General features: G+C 38.7%; 1 protein-coding gene across 1 annotated transcript in view; it reads left to right on the top strand.

The window, feature by feature from the left end:
* Positions 1–21,632, top strand: part of LOC122807521 (solute carrier family 26 member 6-like) — a 1,069,142-nt gene that overhangs the window by 397,878 nt on the left and 649,632 nt on the right. The window contains exon 7 of the mRNA XM_044078446.1: positions 15,117–15,199. Within this exon, the coding sequence (XP_043934381.1) occupies positions 15,117–15,199 (83 nt within the window). The remainder of the gene's footprint in view (positions 1–15,116; positions 15,200–21,632) is intronic.

The following is a 21,632-nucleotide window of genomic DNA, read 5'->3' as shown; positions in this document are numbered from 1 at the left end:
GGCTATCTGCCCTGGGGCAATTATAAGCCTAGCCCGATTCTGTATGGCTTACGCCACCCCTTGATTTGAGTATACTGTGCCCTTTTTAAGGTTTAGTTTACTGTGCCTCTGTCGAATAGTGACACGGGAGTAATCCCTGGGACAAACCTACGATCCCCCATCCACTTATCGAGATTCTTCTTGAAGAGATTCAGTGAGGTGCTCTGCCTCACATGAACTGGAATTCTATTCCAGAGCGAAGGGAGCCACTGGGTTATGAACCTGTCCCTCCAGCAAGTTCTATTTATTTCTGTGCTGAGGTTCAAGTCCCTCGAGCGTGTGGCTCTAAGGGATTTAGATTTACTGAGGTGGAGCATGTCCATTAATTCTGGATTTGACATAGCTTTGTATGTCAGGCATAGATCACCTCCAAGTAGGCGGTATGCAACTGAGTAGAGCTGGAGTTTTTTTAACCGAGCAGCATATGGCATCTGTTTGAGACCCTTGATCCTCTTGGTGAGATACGTTTGGGGTCTTTCTAATTGCTGCAGGTGTCGGGTAAGGTACATCCCAAAAGGGGCATTGTATTCTATGATGGGCCTGATGAGGGATGAATAAAGGGGCACGATTACCTCTCTTGTTCTAGATGTGAAACCCTTCATGATGAGGTGGGCTATGTAGAAGGTCTTTCTAACCACTTTGGCAATGTGGTTTTCAAAGGAGAGATTGCTATCAACTTGGGTCCCCAGGTCCCTAATAATTTTCTCTGTACTTAATGGGTTTCCACCTATGTGGTAATTTGTGGGCACATTGTTTTTGCCAAAGGGTATGACTATACATTTTTTGGCATTTAGCTTTAAACCATGGGTCTGGCACCAGTTATCTGTCTCTGTGAGACCTTTTTGAAGGATGTTTGTGTCAGCTGGAGAGTTGATTATGGCGCCCAGTTTGCAGTCGTCTGCGAACTTGGTGAGCCATAGTCCTCCCACGTTTGCCTGTACCTCGGAAAAGTATATACCGAACAAGAGTGGTCCCAGGACAGAACCCTGTGGGATGCCACTTGTGACCGGTTTCGAGTCTGACATGGCTCCAGCAACTCTCACTCTGTGGGTTCTGTCTTTGAGCCAGTTTGTGACCCATCTTGTGACATAGGGGGTTATATTTAAGCTGGATAGCTTATCTATGATGCCCAAGTGGGGTATTGTGTCAAATGCCTTTGCAAGGTCCAGATAGGCTGTGTGGACTACCTTCCCTTCATCTATGGCTTTGGTGACTGTTTCAAAGAAGTCAACCAGGTTCAAAAGGCAGGATCTGCCCTTGACAAAGCCGAACTGGGTAGGATCTAGTGTCTGTAGGTCCCCAATGTCTTTGTTTATGAGCTCCATGATGATCCTCTCCATAGCCTTGCAGACTAAGCTAGTCAGGCTTATGGAGCAATAGTTTCCAGGGTCCGTAGAGGCTCCACCTTTGTGGAGTGGGACCACTGTTACTGTACGCCATTCTGTGGGCACATATCCTGTAGTGAGGCTGAGATTGTATAGCTGTTTTATTTGAGGGATTAGTTCCTCTTGTAGTTCATGTAGGACGCAACCTGGGATGCCATCTGGTCCCATGGAAGCAGTGTTTTTTGCTTTGGAGAGGGCAGCCTTCACCTGAGCATCTGAGATGTTTGGGAGGCAGCCCTCTGTCGGCATAGATACTTGCTCTTTTGGGGGGGGGGAGTTTGCACTGAACCTGTCTGCCAGGATATTGGCGATGTCTGTGGGTTCAGTGTATTTTTTGTCATTTAGAATCAACTCAGAACAAGTCTGGGAGTTGCATCCCAGGTTTCTAACATAACTGAAAAAGCCTTATGATTGTCTTTGGTGTCCTGTGCAATTTTTCTCTTGAAGCTGGCCTTGGAGGATTTTATGAGGGATCGTAATTTATTGCTAGTACTGATCAGAGATGCCTTCCTATCAGGGATTTTGCTCTATCATGTAGTAGCTTCCTCCTTTGTTGTACAGTTTATTTATGGCAGGGGCCCACCAGACTGGACGCCTGCCTTTGGATGATTGGGTCTTGGTTTTGTTTGGGATAGCATGATCCATGCATTCCTGGAGATGTCCATAGAATGCATTTATATAGGATTCTGCAGTTTGGGCGTAGTTTCCACTGGCCCTGGGGCCTTGAAGGATTCCACTTCGGTTTTGAGAAGTGAGAAGTTCGCTTTTGAGAAGTTTTTCACTGTGGTTTTCTGGGCTGGGGTGGGGTCGGGATGTGGACATCCAGTGAAATTAATTTATGGTCTGATCTTACCAATGAGGGATATACTTCTGGTGTGGAGCATAGAGTCCCCATGTTGGTAATGATCAGGTCTAGTATGTTGTCCCCTCTTGTGGGAGTGGTGACTAGTTGTTCCATAGCATTTGAGTTTATAATTTCCAGGAATCTTTGGGCTAAGGTGCTGGGGCTTGAGTAGTGCTCCCAGTCAATGTTTGGGTAGTTGAAGTCACCCAATATAATGGTGTTCGGAGAGATCATCATGTTCTCCAATGTTTTCAGGAAAGCCGAATGGGATTCCTGACTTTGAGAGGGTGGTCTGTAGGATGCTATAAACTGAAAAGCAGTCTTGCCCACTGTTAGTTGCACATGGATGGTCTCCGATACTTCGTGCAATGCCACTAACCTGGAGGTGTGGATATCCTTGATAAATATGGAAACTCCCCCTCCTATAGCAAACTAATAGTTAATTCCATTAATTAAGGAGCAGGGTGTATTTTTCATCATGAGGATTTGTACAGGCCTTTTGGTTTTAATCTCTTCCACTGTTTTCTTTTGATCAAACAGCACTTTGGAGTACAGTTTCAGGGTTTTGCCCCTTACATTTTGTCTGACCACATTAATGACACAGTCTGATAGTATTACCATCTTATACTGGGAATGCAAGCAGTGGAACTGTGCAACCATTACTGAATAGGTTAATTTGGATAGGGAATGCAAACTTAAATTTATAGGTTGTAAAATATTTTCTGTAACTTAAATATAAAATGTGGCAGCTGTGACATGTATGTGGTAAACAACGTTACAAGTTGAAATATTAACTTCTAAAATGTGTGGGATATATCTGGAAAATCAATCACATGTTCATAACAATGTTGGTGCAGAAATATAAAATAGCCCATTGTCTCATGAAACCTGAAATTAGCATTGTCATTGTATAATCTCATCTTATATGGGTGCATGGTCACATTTAAAGTTTGTAAAATATCAGTCTCACTTGAATCTGAAATGTAACAGTAGTTACTTTCATGATGTGTGTGATGATGTGAGGTATTGCCAGCTGTGCCAGGAGAGGTAGGGCAGTGGATGTGCAATATTCACCGGTACAGCTAGCTGGAATTTTGTAAAGAATTATATGTCATTTGTATATCAAACTGATTTGTACAGGTACTTGAGTTGAAAATGTATTTGTAAAGCTGCTTGTGTTAAAAATGTACCAACAGTGGGTCCTGCTGGACAGAAATAAATACACCTGTGTGTCATACAGTATTGTAACTGTTGAAAAGAATATGTTGTAACAGTGGATACTGGAAGAGACAAGGTTAATTTCAGTCCAGCTAACTCTGAAAAATAGTTTGAAATTAAATTACCTGGATTAGGCCATAAAGATTGTATCTTACGGTTCTGATTACAGCCAGAGACAGAATGTATGTGAAAACCAGGACTAGGAATCCTACTGTATTGTCCTTAGGGGTGAACTAATTGCTACCCTACAAGGGTGGAAGTTTTCTTAATGGTTTCATAGCTTCCAGATGCCATAACACATCTCAACAAAGCTCTGTGTATATTATGACACATATGTCCTAAATTCTAGTTCAGTTTCTAGTAAAGGGGCTAGTGTGTGATGTCATTCTGTAATCCAGCACTGAAATTATGTTTTAATACTAGATGAGACAGAAGTCTCAGGGCAGTCTGTTTTTGAAACCTGACAAAGAAGGACCACTCACCCACATCCTCTTGCCTTGCTCTACTAAGTGAATTGGGGGAAAGTAATTCTTTAGATCAGTCAGTAAAATACAGGGATATTACTTAAGTATTGTTTTTCTGTATCTGTGTGAACATTTCCATCTGTGTTATTTTTAATATTCCCTGTGATTGAAACTCTGGTGTTTATTGTAAATAGATATTTAGTACTTTCATGTTCTTTCATTATTTATTTTTAAATATATTTAAACTTTTCATTGTAGCTGGTCTTTTAGAGAATATTTTAACCTTTGAGGGCACTTATTTTTATTTAGTGACACTGTGGCCATGTCTAAAAGTATTGCTGTACTGGCAAACACTACCATTTGTATTAATATCAATTTTACTCAGTATAATTGGGTACCCTTGAAAGCGCCTTACAGTAGCTGACTTTGGAGTGCTTTGGGGGCAGTATCAACCTTATAGTCTGGGCAGAAGGGGTATAACTGGTAAATCTGTGCCAGCCTTTCCCATGTGTCAAAGAGTGTCTTTGTCAGCTACTTGGAGCAGAGATACAGAACACTGGCTTCAAAGAGAGGGTGGTAGAGGACTTGGCTTGGAACAGTCAGCCAAGGACTCAGCTCTACAGCTGCGTCCATGGGGAGTCTTACTGGGGGCCTGGAGAGAGAGAGAGAGAGAGAGAGAGGGAAACCCAGCTCCTGGACTGAGTATGTTCCCTGTGTGCTCTTAAGGGAAATTGTGCTTGGCGCTGAGAGCTGCATGTGGAAATACCGTGTGTATCTACTTTTTTCCCAAGTAAATTCCCCTCACCATTGTCAGTGGTTAGGATTCAGGCTCCTTAATTACTGGCCCAGAGCAGGGATGTCACAAGGTGGTATACTATGGTGTCTGCACTCTATGAGAATGATGCCATTGAACAATCATTAAATTAAATTAAACACGGAAAATATATTTTGCCATTTGTCACTATTTATGATGAAAAGCATCAGCACAGTTGTCTTACAAAAGTATAGCATGTGATATAGCACTGTCACTGTTCATTTCGGACCCTATATGCCTAATATATCACATTGCTGTCTTCCTAAGTAAGAGAGCTGGGGATGGGTTTCAAGTGTCATAACACTATAGATCAGATCCTTTTTCATTATTCTTTGACAAATATTTACTCTCTCATGCAATGTTCATTGATGTACACGTGGGCACATATGATGGATTCTATGTGATCCTCTCACTTTGCGCAGCAGATGAGTCAGAATCACTTATTCTTCTGCTTACCTTCTCACTCACTAGATTCCAGCATAGTTGCCAAACTGTAACAGACTTGATCATTTACCAAAAGATATTAGCAGCCCTTCTCTTTTCCTCGGCTATAACTCAAGCAGTAAGATCATCATTCAGTTAAACATCATCAGTATCACAGATAATAATGTGTCCCCTCTACTACAGGCTGAATTAAGTTGTGCCATTCGTTGAAATACAGTTCTGAAGTCCATACTAAGAGAGAGCTGTAACCTACCGGAAGGAGATGATTGGACCAGAAGAGAAAGATGAATCTAGTACTGGTACAAACCATTTAGTGAAAATGGATCTTTCCATCTAGACATTCTAATTAAAAAGTATCAGTAGACAAACAAATAACATAAATATAAGAGTGTTCATCTTTCTTCTTTAATTTTACTTACTGTAACTTTTAAAATAGCTATAATAAATCAGATACATATTCATATCTGTAGCATTACTTTGTAAGTTGAAAATAAACTGTTCCAGAAGGTTAATTAGCCAAAGGCTTGGGGTAAACCATAGACCAATTGCATAATCTGGAGGCTGACTTTACACATATGATGAATTTGGAGGAATTTAGACTTATTAGAGCAGCACAGTAAATCAAATGACTATAATATGAAAGGGGTCATAGCTTGATAGGTCCAAATGTCAATCTCATGGCCCATTTCCATTCAAGAATGTTGACTGCCATAATTGATTACTAATATTTTCTATTCTAATCTATGCATCAAAACTGTTTTTGAATAAAGTTAACAAGGGTCTTCTGCATATTGTAAGGTTAAGCTTATACCATAACCTTGGAAAACATTGCTTAAGGAATATGACATTTGTTTCCAGTCAACAATATTTATTTTTTATTAGGTTCCTTGAAATTAAGTGAACTCTCTTACTTGTCCCTTCCAAAAATAGACTTTCAAGGAAAAAACACTCAGGAGTGTAAATTTTGATTCTCCAAACCAAACATTTGGGGAGGGGGTGCTGTAAGAGGAGATCCTCATTTCCTTTAAGTGCAGCAATATCTCTGAGTTACTAACAATAGATAGATAGATAGATAGATAGATAGATAGATAGATAGATAGAGAGAGAGAGAGAGAGAGAAAGAGACGGAGAACAGTCTTGGACTTGGTATTCTCAGAGAATAATGTAAAGATTATCATGGCCCAGGAAGTGGAAAGCTATTTGGAAATAAGTCATCCCCAACATCGTTGTTCACTGTCAACTTAACAACAGAGTTCAGACAATCAAAATGAAGACTGTAGACTTCAAGAAGACATACTTTAAAAAATACGGACTATGCCTAAGATGTGCACAAACAAATGACATACCCAAAGTATGGAAAACAACAGGAGCACTTCTATAATTCCACAATAAAGCCAAAAAGTCTTTGTATGAATTAAATATACAAGCCAGAAGGAAGAAAATACTGTTGTTCATGAATGAGTAGTATCAGAGAAACAGAGCCTGTCTCTATGGTGTAGAGGGATGAAGCCCTGACTACTGCAATGACTATGAACCATATTCTGGAGATTGATTTGAAGCTGTGCAGTAGCCAGGCAGGAGGGGATGTGAATGAGCAGCCAACACCAACTTGTCCATGTCAGGAGAAGGAGGGTAGTCAGAATCATTGTGATACTGGCTAATACTGGAGACGTGCAGGAAGGTACTGCAGTGTCCTGTATCTGATGGATTGTGCAAAGGCTCATTAGTTTCAGGCAGTAAGGGATATAAAGTTAACAAAAAGGTTAATGGAGAAACATACATACCATACCAAAAATAAATGGAAAGGCATGCTCCAAGTAGAGTGAGCAAAAGCCACTGAAATTTATAGCCAAGAAGTTATTGCACAAGGCACCACCCAAACTGATTTTTTTTTTTTTGCACTTACCAAGGTATGATATAAGTAAAAGCAAAAAGCAATGTATTTCAGCTTTTCCAGATTAGGGGTCACCACAGTGGATCACTGGTCTGCAGATTGATTGGTAGTGACGTTTTTACAGTGTTGAGTTGCCAGCCCAACAGCCAACCTTCACAGAAGGTACACACACACACACACACACACACACACACACACACACACACACACACACACGCACACACACACACACACACACACACACACACACACACACACACACACACACACACACACACACGCACCTACCTGCATGTCTTTAACACTGACTTGATCACAGGGAGGACATGCACACTCTGCACAGAAGGGTGCTCCATCTGAGAATCGAGTCGGAGAATCTCTTGCTATGAGGTGACAACTGTAACTGCTGCACCACCACGGCCACCACTGAGGTATGATACAAGTGTATGCTTTATGCATCTGATTTCTTCATTTCTAACTTACCGAGGTATGATATAAGTGTAAGTTAAAAACTAACAAATCAGATGTATAAAGCATATATGCCCAGCCAGTCATACAAGAACTGAAAGAAGAGCTATGAGTCGCTATATTATGCAAAGTAAAGAATACATTAAAGTTTCAAAAATATGTTAAAGACCCAAAAATGAAAATGCTAATAAAAATAACCAGGAAGGGTTAGCCAGAGCAAAAAAAAAAAAAAAAAAAAAACAGAAAAGAGCCATCCAGAAAAAAATTCAGCTTAATTTTTTGCTTTCACAGACGAGATAAGTTATGAAGCTATGATTTTTAAGCTAATAAGCTGATAGTTCCAAATCATCTGAGAATAGAGGTATGGAAGGAAGGCCCGAATCATGTCACATTTAAGAAAAGTCATGAGTAAATATGTTATTTTGGTCAGAACTGACTGCAGAGACAACAGTTCAGAACTATGTTATGTGTAATGCTTACATTAATAATAACATAAGATAATCATTGGTGTCTAATGCAGTTCAAAAGGTGGCACAGATTTATTTCAGCATCAAAAAATGACATTTGCCTGATATTTGATGACTATTATTCAAAGTTTCCAAAAGCTGTTAAGTTAACACACGCTATGAGCCAAAGAGCAATAAGTGAATTGGTATTCCATGTATTATTGTAACAAATAATAGTTCACAGTACACAAGTAGTGAATACCAGAGCTTTTCAGAGAAAATGTAATTTGATCATATTACTTCTAATCCTCATTATGCACAGTCAAGTGGTCAGGTAAAAAGAATAAGTCATACAGTAAATGTCTTAATGAGGAAAATCAAAGCTGTAGCAATGACCATTACATGAGATTACTGAAATATAGAAGCACTCCTTCACAAGGTGTAGGACAGTTTCCTGCTCAGTAGTTAATGGGTCATCGACTACCAGAGAAAGTCCCTATGTCTCCATTGTTACTGAATCCTGAGAATCAAAATCAGAAGAGAAACAGGAGTCAAGACAAGGGATCTTCATCCTGTAGAAAGGAAAGTGAAGAACTAGATAGGCTGGGAATTCGTCAAAGTTTTCATGAGAAAAAATGAAGTTATTATTTTAAGAAAACACAGTTAGCCAAGATTGTTTGCTATGAAAACTTCAGATGGCAGAGTGCTGAAGTAACATAGAAGCTATCTTCTCAAGACATGTTTCAAATACTGTTACAAAGAGACTGTTTTGTCTGTGACACTTCATTTGTTATCAAGGTTATCAAGGTGTACTGAAAGAACTCCAGTAAGATGCCCACAAATAAAACATTGAACTACTGTACTCTGCAGAGAATTGAAAAAGCAGAGGAACCATGATTATATATCACACATTTATTGGTTACCAAAACTGTATTTCACATGTTTACGGGTTTCAAATTTCTCACTTATCCACAGTTTCTCCATTTTTCCACTTCTCCACAGATAACAGTAGTTCAGTGTTTTTTCCCTTACACATTCTGCTGAGATGCTTTCCTTTGTCTTGTCCTGAGCAGATGCAGAAAGGCCTTTTATCAGAACTGTCACATGAGTTTGTGTCACCAGAAGAGATTCCAGGTTCATCATCAGCATTTTCAAATAAAAGTGCCACCAATGTGTTTCTCTCCCCATTGCCACTTTATTTGAGATACAGCAGAGCAGTGAATAAGTCATCTAGGTGCTCACTTAGTTCATGAACATTCAGTCCAAATGTTATTAATATTAAATGTTATTAATATATTTAATGCTGCTGAAATAACATTGATGGGAAAAAATGGGTACCTGTTTGAGTTTAGCTAGGATATAGTTGGTGCTATTCAATAATACGTTGAATGAAAAATATACCTTAATACAATACAAATGCCCCCAGCTACCTAGAGTAGAAAGAGCTGTAATCCTGACTGCAATCCAAATTACCAGAATTCAAAGAGGCTTCTAGAGCAGCCAGGCTAGGGTGAGTGTGGAAATGAGTGGCCAATGTTAGCTCATCTATCCTCAGGAAAAGAGTGGAGATCTGTATATAATTAGGACGTGCCTTGGTGGAGACCAGGATCTGTATCCCTTGTTACTTTATCAGTGGAGAGCAAGACCAAGCTAGCGGCTTGGGCGTTGATGCTTACATTTATTTATTTATTTATTTATTTTACATTTGTTGACCGGGAAAGTCTGACTGGGTATATGCCCATTTTCAGCGGAGGCCCGGGGAAAAAAGCTCCATATATTCAGACATATGAGATTTACATAATATAAGAGTACAATCTAGCATATCAGATGAAAAAAGAAACAGTATAATTATAGTAAAGACACAGTTCAATAGGAGAAATTACCTATATGTCAGAGTATAATATCACAAGGAAGGCTCCATATATTCAGACAAGCAAAATTTCACATAAGAGTATAATCTAGCATTTCAGAGGGGAAAAAAACAGCATATTTATTGCAAAGACACAGTCTGACAGGTAATTACATATGTCAGAGTATAATAACAATATAAGGTGCAAGAGATTTGCCTAGTAGTATTAATTTCTCACATAGAGAAAAGAATAAACATCATTACTGCAATTATCTGCTAGTTAAAGGATATGAAATAGTAATGAAATACTGATAACCTGTTGACAGCTAATAGTAGAGCTGGCAGCTAATTAGTGGTACAGGAGAAAGTTAGTTAGTTAGTTGGGGTATGGACAAGGACATAGCCAGTGAGATTTTAGGTGTGCTTTAAGGGCATTTTTGAAGAGATTGCTGGAAGGGAGGGTAGTTATGGCAGTGGGAAGTGAGTTCCAGATACTTAAGATGAGGAGGTAGGACTGCCGCTCAATGGAATAAGATTATTCCTCTCAACCTCTTAGAGCAAAAAAATCTGGAAAAAGCCTAAAATGTTGGGGGGGGGGGACAAACAGGGACAGATTTTAAATATTGCCCTTACAAACTTAGAACTTTGATTGAATAATAGGTTTTGCATTAGCATGAATATTTCAAAGGATGTGGAGTCTTAAACTCAAATGTTTGTCATTGTTTAATGACTTCAGTCCTCAGTTATTTGCCAGAAAGGGACAGATTTTAGGGGGAACACACCAAAAATATGAGGCAAAAATCTGGACATTCTGCAAAATCCTGTACAGTTGAGAGGTATATGAGTGTCTTGACAGGATAAAAAAAGGAAGGAAGGACATGGTACTATCATTTATGCTCTCTCCTGGAGTGTGTAATGGGGCTGTGGACATTAATCAGTGATATGAAGGTAGGGGGTCTCCAGTTGCTGCTAAAATTAATCTAGCAGGTCAGGTAGTGTGGAGAAAAAGAGCTTTGAGAAGTGCTAAGTGAATCCAAGTTTATTTTTAGCATATGACAGGAGGGATTTTTTTTAATTCGGTGTAAGCTACCGTGTGCACACATAGATGCACTACGAGGAATGATTCAGATCTAACTTCAAAGCTCAATATTGATATTGAAAAGGAAAAGGGGGAGGCTTTACCCTGTCTTCTCTCTGTTTGCACAGATTTCAACTTGATAGTAATCCTATGGAAGCAGCTTGCAGGATCCTGATCTTGTGACATATTAAAGTAGAACAGTGTCAAGTTGGGTTCCATGAAAGGTTCATCATATTTAACATGAGATCTAGGATACTGAAGAAACTAATTGAATGCTAATAAATGGATTCAGCTCTGTTTAAAATGGATCTAAGTTAGGAAATAGGATGTGACCACTATGCCGCAAAGCATGATGTAGTTGCACACAGTATTCATACAGATATGGTTAGTATCGCTGACTATGATTTATTAATTACCCATGTGTCCAAACATGATAATGGCCACTAAAATAATTATTCGCTAATCAGGTGTGGATGTGGTACTGTTATACACAGCAGTATTTTAACTTCTCTCCCATGGGTGCAGCTGCATAGAGTACAAAAGAATCACTTTATATTTCTACAATCTTCATCTTTTTCTTTCGGCTGTTCCCATTAGGGGTCGCGACAGCGGATCATCTGTTTCCATTTCTTCCTGTCCTCTGCATCTTGCTCTGTCACACCAACCACCTGCATGTCCTCTCTCACCACATCCATAAACCTTATCTTAGGCCTTCCTCTTTTCCTCTTACCTGACAGCTTCATCCTTAGCATCCTTTTCCCAATATACCCAGCATCCCTCCTCAGCACATGTCCAAATCACTGCAATCTCGCCTCTCTGACTTTGTCTCCAAACCGTCCAACCTGGGCTGACCCTCTAATATACTTATTCCTAATCCTGTCTACCCTCACCATACCCAGTGCAACTCTTAACATTTTTAACTCTGCCACATCCAGCTCTGACTCCTGCCTTTTTGTCAATGCCACTGTCTCCAACCCATATAACATACCTGGTCTCACTACCCTCTTGTAGACCTTCCCTTTCACTCTTACTGGTACTCATCTGTCACAAATCACTCCTAACAATCTCCTCCACCCACTCCACCAAGCCTGTACTCTCTTCTTCACCTCTCTTCCATACTCGCCATTACGCTGAACTGTTGATCCCAAGTATTTAAACTCATCCACCTTCACCAACTCTACTCCCTGCATCCTCACCATTCCTCTATCCTACCTCTGATTCACACACATATACTCTGTATTAGTCCTGCTGACCTTCATTCCTCTCCTCTCTAGAGCATTTTATATTTCTACAATCTAATGGGTTGGATCTAATCTGGCAGTTCACACAGAGGGTTATTGCTATGAGTTAACAAGCTATATCCTGTGGTACAGTGTTTGATTCCCTCAGCCTTCATTTGCCCACTATGTGACCTTGAACAAGTCATTTAAGTAGACAGTGCTTTGGTGCAATTGGGAAAATGGGTTAGGTTATTCAGTCATCTTTTGGACTGTATACCCATTAACTATCTATGGACTTAGTTTCAAGGCTTTGGTCTGGCATTTTTTCAAAGAGGATTTAGGCTGTGAGTTGTTAATAAGTAACAAGCTACTTGCTGTTATGATTCTCTTAGCCTTAATTTGCCTGCTTCATGACAGTGAGCAAGTCATTTAACCAAGCAGTGCTTTGGGGAAATATAGAATTTGAGCTAGATTGCTTAATGGTCTTCTGGAATGCATGTTTAGTAGCTATCTAACTCTGATGGTAAAATAAAACTTAGTAAACTACTTTCTATGTTCTGCACTAACACCTTCTATTATTTTACTCTATATATTAAATTATGTACTCTATATATATTGACATAGTATAATTTGCTCTGTACTAACTCATTATAAATGTCTGTATATTTGTTTATGTTTCTTTTATATTTTCTTTTCTTTGGTCTTTTTATATTTTATATTGTTTGATCTTTCTTATTGCATACTGTTTAACTAAATCTAGAGCTTTTCTCCCCGGGTCTCCACTGAAAATGGGCATCTCCTCAGTTGGACCAACCCGGTCAACAAATGTCAAATAAATAAATCAATACATAAATAAATCTATAAACCTATGGAAATTTAAGACAGAACTGTTACACACCAGGAAAATACTAATATCATTCATTTTGACAAAGATTCCATACTGAAAAGAATGGTCTTGCAATTGTAGTCCCAAAACACTGAGTTATCAGAAGTTGCTGTTAATAACTATCTGAAAAAATATTTATGCCATTGTGTGTGACTTAAAAGGTAACATACGATGCTTGCCAACATATTTTTTGAAAACCTCTGCATTTGACATATGTTTTCATATCAAAAATTTCTGTAGGTAGGAAAACTGGGAATTTTAATATTTTTCTCTAGGATGAAGCAACCTTACATAATGCGTAATTAAAATTAAACAAGGGGCATTTAATCTGAAAAAGAAAGAATAGTATCTAAAAGCTATTGTAACAATTATCATAGGTTCATAGGTTCATAGGTTGGTACTAGGCTTTCAGCCCTAGGGCCTATACAAGCCTAGCCATAACAATTCCCTGGCTATTTCTTCCCACACTATTTACTTCCCTGGACCCCTGTCTAGCAGGGCGACTGACGTGATCCCCAGGGTGAATTTCCTTTCTCCCATCCAATCGTCAAGGTTCCTTTTGAAGAGGACCAAAGAGGCACTCTGCTTGACATGTATGGGCAATCTAGTCCAGTGTCTGGGGAGTCTGTGGGTCTGGAACCTATCCCTCCAGCATGTTTTGTTTATTGTGATGACAAGGTTTAGATCCCTGGAGCATGTGGCTCTGAGGGATTGGGATTTTTTTAAGTGTAGCATGTCCAAAAGCTCTGGGTTTGACATGGCCTTGTATGTTAAGCAAAGATCGCCTCTGAGTAGACGATATGTGACAGATTATAGCTGGAGTTTTTTAAGGCGGTCCGCGTAGAGCATCTGCTTTAGGCCTGTGATTCTTTTAGTGAGGAATTTCTGTGGCCTTTCCAGTTGTTGCAGATGTCTTGAGAGGTACATACCAAACGGGGCATTGTATTCTATAATGGGTCTAATGAGGGATGAGTACAGTGGGACAATGACCTCCTTTTTTCTGGATGAAAAGCCCTTAGTGATGAGGTGTGCCACCTAGAAGGATTTCCTGACTGTTGTGGCAATGTGGCTATCGAAGGTGAGACCACTGTCCACCTGTGTCCCTAAGTCTCTTATCAAACTTTCGGTGTTTAGTGTACTGCCACCTATATGGTAATTCATGGATACATGTTTTTTCCCAAAGGGGATAACTATACATTTCTTGGCATTGAGCTTGAGCCCATGGCTCTGGCACCAAGCATCTGTTTCTGTAAGGCCCTTTTGTAGAGTATCCACATCATTTGGGGATTCAATAATGGCTCCCAGTTTGCAGTCATCTGCAAACTTTGTTATCCAGAGTCTTTTAGTGTTGGTCTGTACTTCAGAGAAGTAGATGCCAAACAAGAGCGGTCCCAGGACTGAACCCTGAGGTACTCTACTTGTCACTTGTCTGCAGCTGGATTTGGAGTTGGCTACTTTTACAGTGTGGGTTCTATCAGTAAGCCAGTTAGCAACCCATTGGGTGACGTAGGGATTAATGCCCAGCTTAGTAAGTTTATCTATGATTCCAGAGTGGGGGAAAGTGTCAAAGGCCTTGGCAAGGTCTAGATAGGCTGTGTGGACTACCTTACCCTTGTCCATGGCTCTGGAGACTGATTCGAAGATTCAAAAATAAATTCTTTCTGCCACCAAACAAATTTGTACATTACAAACTAGGGCTGAATATGGATATCAGTATTACATACCCTTTAAAGTATGCCATGCAAAATTACTTTGAATTGTACAGGTACTTTCTATTTTATTGAATAGATTTGGACCTGCAGAGGTATTTGGTGAAAATGCAGGATTTTGCCCTGATTTACTCTAGTAGCTTTTTTTTTATACTGACTACTCAAATGACTTCAAGTCTTATTTTCAGTGCTTAAAATTATTCTACTTAGGATTTGAGAATCAGATGAGTAACATATTGTTCTATATTTCAAAAGATTTTCATTACTCATTTTGTGTCTTTGAAAATATGAAGTAATACCAAGGTGATGTTTCTAAGAAAGGACTTTTTGTTTCTCTGTCTCTCTCCTTTTCTGAAAGCTGATCATTTCTACAGTAATATCATCTCAAGTGAACTTAAACAGCAAATACAACATTGAGATTGTTGGTACCATTCCAAGTGGGTGAGTAAAATTGTATAAATTCCATACTTAAAGTTTAGTATTTCACTTATAACATGTGCAACAGAGGTCTGGTTTACAAAGCTGGACTTAGTCTATAGTTTATGATGCATTCCTGGGTTAAGCTGTCCCTGATTTTGCAGGATGTCTTTGAATTTACTTCCTATTTTTCCCGTAAACATTTTTTGATTTTCTGGAATCACGGAGGATTACAGCCAGTCAATAATGCCAGACATTAGAGTTCCATGCTTCATATGGCTCAGACAATGCATGGTGATGCAAAACCTGCTGTCATATTAACTTTTTCAAGTGAATTAGAGAGAAGTATTTAAAATTGTCCTTGATTTTTGTGTCTTTGTCCCTCCCATTATTTTGGCTTTTTCAAAACTACTTGACAGATATGCATTGGATTCAACAAAGTTCAGTTGTGGAAGGGCTGATAACAGCTACCACACGTTGCCCATTTTTAAACACCTTTATTGAATTATCATTTCAAATATAGGTAAATTTATGTTTATATAAAAGTAATCAAACTATATTAACAAGTTCACATTTACAAACATTATACTTCACATATATTGCTACATATCATATAACCTAAGAAACTTTACATAAATTATTCAATTCCTACTTTTTTGTTTGTTAGACAAGAAACATCTTTATTAAACCTTCACTTATGACATAGGCAATCATACATTTATATAAATGAAAACAAACCACACTGACACAATCCTAGGTGCAAGCATTTTACATCACAAACCATAATGACACACTTCCAGTTGCAAACGTTATACATCACTTATAATCAATCCAATTGTTTTCAGTCAAACATTACATAGCTCATTTAAGTTTTACTTTCTTTTAAACCTCATTCCTCCCCTGTATGTACTGTTCCCACAATTCCCATTTTTTCCTATGTAGTTTTATCATATCCTTTTCTAAAGAACTCAGTTCCAGCTGTTTTATCACTGTTACTGTAGTCCCTACTTCTAGTATAGTTGGTTTAGATTTTGATTTCCATTTCTAGTAAGTGCTTTTTTTTTTGGCAGCCACCATGATTAGACACAGCAAGGCCTTACCATGTCTAGACAAATCTGATTCTGTATCATAGCTCAGAAAAATGATCTTCCTTGTCACACCAATCAACCCACCTAGCATCTCTGACAGTGCATCCCACAGGAAATCCTTAAAGTCCACCAACTCAGTGCACTCTCAGAAAATATGCTCCCAATCATCTCTTTATTCCCTGTCACACCTCCAACATTTGCTGTCTCTCGGAGGAAAAATTCTCTGGAGTCTACTTGGGATATAAAAATATCTATGTAAATATTTCCAAGCAAAGATCCTAAATCTTCTAGATTTTGTTGCATATTTGAGAGACGTACATATATCATCCCATTGTTTCTTTGCGAATTGCTTATCCAGCCTCTCTTCCCAATACTTTCTAACCTCCTCTAATTGAGTCTTATTGTTACCAAGCAATATTTTATATAAGCTACTAATTATTAATTTTTTAATGGTAGCTTCTGTTCTAGATGCTACTAAAAGCTCCACCAGTGCTGGTAGTTTGTTTAGGACCCGCTATTTATTTCTTTTTGCTTATACTCTGATATCAATCCTTGATAGGAAGGCAATCTCTAACCTGCAGTCCAAATACATTTTTGGAGTCTTCCCATTCTATCATCTTTCTCTCTCTAGTTATTTGCTTCGTATACCCTGGTTCCTTTGCCAGTTTTCTCCAATAAGTTTCAGCCCTCTCTTGCCTATTGTCTGTAACCCTAATTGCAGTCATCCCTATCAGCAGAATATCATTTCTCCATTCCCTTGCTGGCTTAGTTCTTTTGATACTTTTTGCTACTTTCTAGATATAATATTTTGTATGACTATTGTTATTCTCCTTAAAGGCCTGCATCCAAAATTCCAGTCTCTCCTTATTTCTTGAGCTTCCACCCTGTTCCATCATCATCCTTTTCCACTTTGAATTATAGCTTTCTGCTTATGCTATGTATAGGAGCGTTAACTGTCTAGCTCGAAAATGCCCCTTCAAACTGGGTAATCCCAATCCGCCCTGTTCTAATGGAAGAATCAGCTTATCCCACTTGACTACTGCTGTCTTCCCCTCCCAGATAAAGTCCCTCAGCTCTTTATTAATTGCTATCCACAACTTCTTCTCTACTTGATCAAAATATGCCTGATCTGTGTATATGACTAACGGGACTAAAAACATTTTAACTGCTTGTATCTTACTATCCATATCCATATAACAAAGCTTCCATTTTCTCAGTTTTTATATTATCTTTTGTTTAGTCTCTTCCCATATATCCTTAGCTGCCACCCCACAATCATTTTTAACCCATACCTCTAAATACTTCATTCTATCATGTCCCCATATATATGGATATTGCTGAACCAATTCATATGTGGATACATAAGTTATTGCTATTGCCTTTGTTTTAGTTTCATTAATTTTGTATCCCCAAAAGATTTGAAACTGTCTTAAAATGTCCCACAACACTGTAACATCTCTTTCTGATTTTGTCAGGTATAAAATTATGTTGTTGTTGTTTGTCTTTTCGGATTTTCCCAGTTAGGGGTTGCTACAGCGGAACTCCAGTCAGCTAATGATTGGCAGTAGATTTTTTATGGTGCTGAGTGCCAGCCCGACTCCCAAACTTCAGCAAAGGCACGCCCATTCACGCATGTCTTTCGGAAGCCACTCGACCATGGGTAGGACATGCAGACTCCACACAGAAGACACTCCAGCCATGAATCAAACAGGAGAACCTCTTGCTGTGAGGCAACAACGCTACTGCTGTACCACCGCAGCTTACCATCTGCACATAGAGCCAGCTTTTCTCAACTACCATACCAATTAGATCCTTATTTTCTTTGCCAATGGTAAAATATAATGTAAATACCAAAGGGAAAGAAGACACCCCTGCCTGGTTCCTGTGCTCAAGCAGAAATTATCAGAGTGGATGACACCCACTTTAATTTTCACCTCCAATCCCTGATATATCCCCCTAATCAACCTTATAATTATTTTCAGGAAATGCAAACGCCTCCATTACCCTGCTCATAAAGTCCCAGGTTTCTCTGTCAAATGCTTTCTCTGCATCAAGACCCACCAACAACAATAGTATTTTTTTTAATTCTGTTTCTCAACAGCTACCACACTTTGTTCATTGAGGATGAAATGGTTCCAAGAGCTTTTCACTGACTGTGTGACAAGTGTACCCCTACAAATGCAAAAGTCTTATCATAAAAATACAGGAATTTGTAGTAAACCTCATTGGTACTGCCTTTGCTTACAGAAGAAAATTACAGCAATAATCTTTTTGCAGCCTTAGTTTAGCAAGTATAACACTAAAACCTTTAACACCAAACATCACCCTTCAGACAGACCAAAATATGAGGTGGCATTTTGTAATACATTAGCTTTTTAACCAGTATCCAATATTTTCAGCTCAGAAATGTCTGCAATAGAAACTGACTGTGATGCTAACTGATATGTTTTTGCTACTAAATTCACTGCTTGTAGTTGCACGTCTAGGTTATCCATGTATCACACATAAAAAAAAAAAAAGAGAGAAGAAGAAACAACAAAATACTGCTACTAGTTATTGTCATATAGGAATGTCTTTGAAGGGTGCACATATTTAATGCTATAACTTTTTGCTTGCAGGATAGTAAGACAAGCAATGAGATGGAATCCCTTTTAAGAAACAGTTAAAGGCTGCATGTTTTAGAGAATATACAGAGTACAGTGTGGCTGCCCCAGGGTTGTGTGGTACTTAAAGTGCCTTCTGGGTACTTGGCATGCTGGCTAGCACAGCAGAATATCAGGTACAGAAGCCATAAAGATTCTAAGGAAGTCTACTTGGAATAACACAAAAATATTGAACTTTTTAAAGTGTGCATGTAGTAAATGTATGTTTGGGAGTTGGAACAGCATCACCCCACCCTGCCTTAGATGGGAATGCATTTTATAGGCCCTCACAACATCTCAAATTATTACTACTATAACTGGAGAGCCTTCAGTTCTCTAGCTGTTTTTGCCCCCATATTTTCATAACATATTAACTTTTGTTGTTTTTATTGAAATTAATTATTTAATTTTTTCATTGAATTTTGTTTAGTTATATTTTAGTGAATTACACTAGAAGCATATCAGCATTTCTTGAAGTTTCTTGCTTACCAGTAGACTGCCTAATCCCAATGCATCATCCTATGTTGCTTTTAAGACTAGTATATTAAGCAGTCACATTTAGTAACTATTGTTACTCATTACTACTGTGAGCTCAGCTGTATGTGTTATTGTAGGATAGTTGTGTCAGATACAGGACTTTATTAATAATGTATTTCATCTGGTCATTATGTTATTTATGAATACAGCTGGCACAGCATATTTGAATATGTGATCATGAGCAAATTATCATTCTTTATATATATACTGCTGCTCATATTTATTTGTTTTCCAGTGTAGAGCATTCATCTCCATTGAACTTTTTCAGACTAAGCACGGGATTAATGTCTGGTGAAGTGGCTTCCTCAGAGCTGCAAACATCTGAAGGCTATGTATTTTCACAGGGAGATGCTAGATGCTGCATCAGTGGGAGTTATTTGTGAGCCTGGGAACTGAAGTCAGATGACAAAAAGTGATGTCATGCTGCAAGTATCCCAGCAGCAATATCTGAGATATTAATTTAAGAACTCTCTGGGGGGGGGGGGGGAGTGAGAGAGAGAGAGGGCATTTTGTATTTGTCTTTGACCTGACAACATCCACTCAGCATCTCTGCACTTGCTTTGCTGTAAGTAAGTTAACTAGGGTACAGTAATTTCTCTTAGATTCAGTTAGGAACATAGTAAAGATCAATTTAGATGTGTTCTGTATTTATTGGAGACTGTCCTGCAAAATTGTTTTAAATATTTCCTGTGATTTTGAACTCTGATTTCACTGTGAATCGATATTTAGTGTTGTCTTGTTTTTTTATCATTTATTATTAAATATATTTAAACCTTTCAATTGTGGCTGGTCTATTTAAAGATATTTAAGCTCTTAGAGTATTTGCATATCTATTTGGTGACACTGTACAAGCCACTCCTAATAGCCTAGCTCTTGGTCAAACTACCATTTGGATTAATAGTAACATTACACAGAAAGAGTGGAAACCTTTGCTAAGGGCCTTAAAGTAGCTAATAAGGAGTGTCTGGTGGTGGTGGAAACTATCTTATAGTCTGGGCAGAGTGACGTTGCAAAGAACTGGATGTCCATCCAAAATTGATGAAATGACAAAATGAAAACTGGTCAGAGAGGTTGCCAAGAGAGCCTACAGCAACACTGAAGGAATTGCAGGAATTTCTGGCAAGTACTGGTTGTGTACTACATGTGACAGCAATCCTCTGTATTCTCCATATGTCTGGACTCTGCAGTAGGGTTGCAATATGGAAACCTTTTCATACACAGAAAAACATCCAGGCCCAGCTAAAATTTGCAAAACAATACATATGGTCTCCCAAAAGCATGTGGAAAAATGTGTTATGGTCTGATTAGACCAAGGTTGAACATTTTGGTCACAATTCCAAAAAGCACGTTTGGCGCAAAAACACTTTGCATCACCAAAAGAACATCATTCCCATGGTGAAGCATGGTGGTGGCAGTATCATGCTTTGGGATTGTTTTTCTTCAGCTGGAAATGGAGGCTTTAGTCAAGGTGGAGGGGAATTATGAACAGTTTCAAATACCAGTCATTTTTGGCCCAAAACCTTCAAGCGTCTGCTCAAAAGCTGAAGATGAAGAGGAATTTTACCTTTCAACATGACAATGACCCCAAGCATACATCCAAATCAACAAAAGAATGGCTTCACCAGAAGAAAATTAAAGTTTTGGACTGGCCCAGCCAGAGCCCACACCTACATAGAAAATCTGTTGGGTGACTTGAAGATGGATGTTCCCAACAGATGCCCTCACAATCAGACAGATTTGGAGCACTTTTGCAAGGAAGAGTGGGCACATATTCCCAAGTCAAGATGTGCCATGCCAATAGACTTCAACCAAAGAAGACTAAATGCTGTAATTCAATCAAAAGGTGCTTCAACACAGTATTAGTTTAAAGGTGTGCACACTTATGCCACCAGATTATTGTACATTTATTATTTTTTATCTTTTTCCCCTAACAGATTTCTGTGTTTTTTAATTGAATTGTACAGGTTATAAGTCACATTAAAGGTGGGGAAAGTTTTGAAATTATTTATTGTGGTCTCATTTTTATATCACAAAAACCTGGCATTTTAACAGGGGTGTGTACATTTTTATATCCTTTGTAGCTGTGGACTCACATATTGTTCTAAAGTTCTCACCCCAGTGATTCCTGACTACACAAACAGTTGACTGTAGTGAGACTAGAAACTCTTTTCACAACACAGTACTTAACAC

This window comes from Protopterus annectens, chromosome 7.part1, assembly GCF_019279795.1.
Source record: "Protopterus annectens isolate FY-2018-M chromosome 7.part1, PAN1.0, whole genome shotgun sequence".
Classification (NCBI taxonomy): Eukaryota; Metazoa; Chordata; order Ceratodontiformes; family Protopteridae; genus Protopterus; species Protopterus annectens.
Note: the sequence above shows the minus strand (reverse complement) of the source record. Positions and strands in the feature narration are given on the sequence as shown.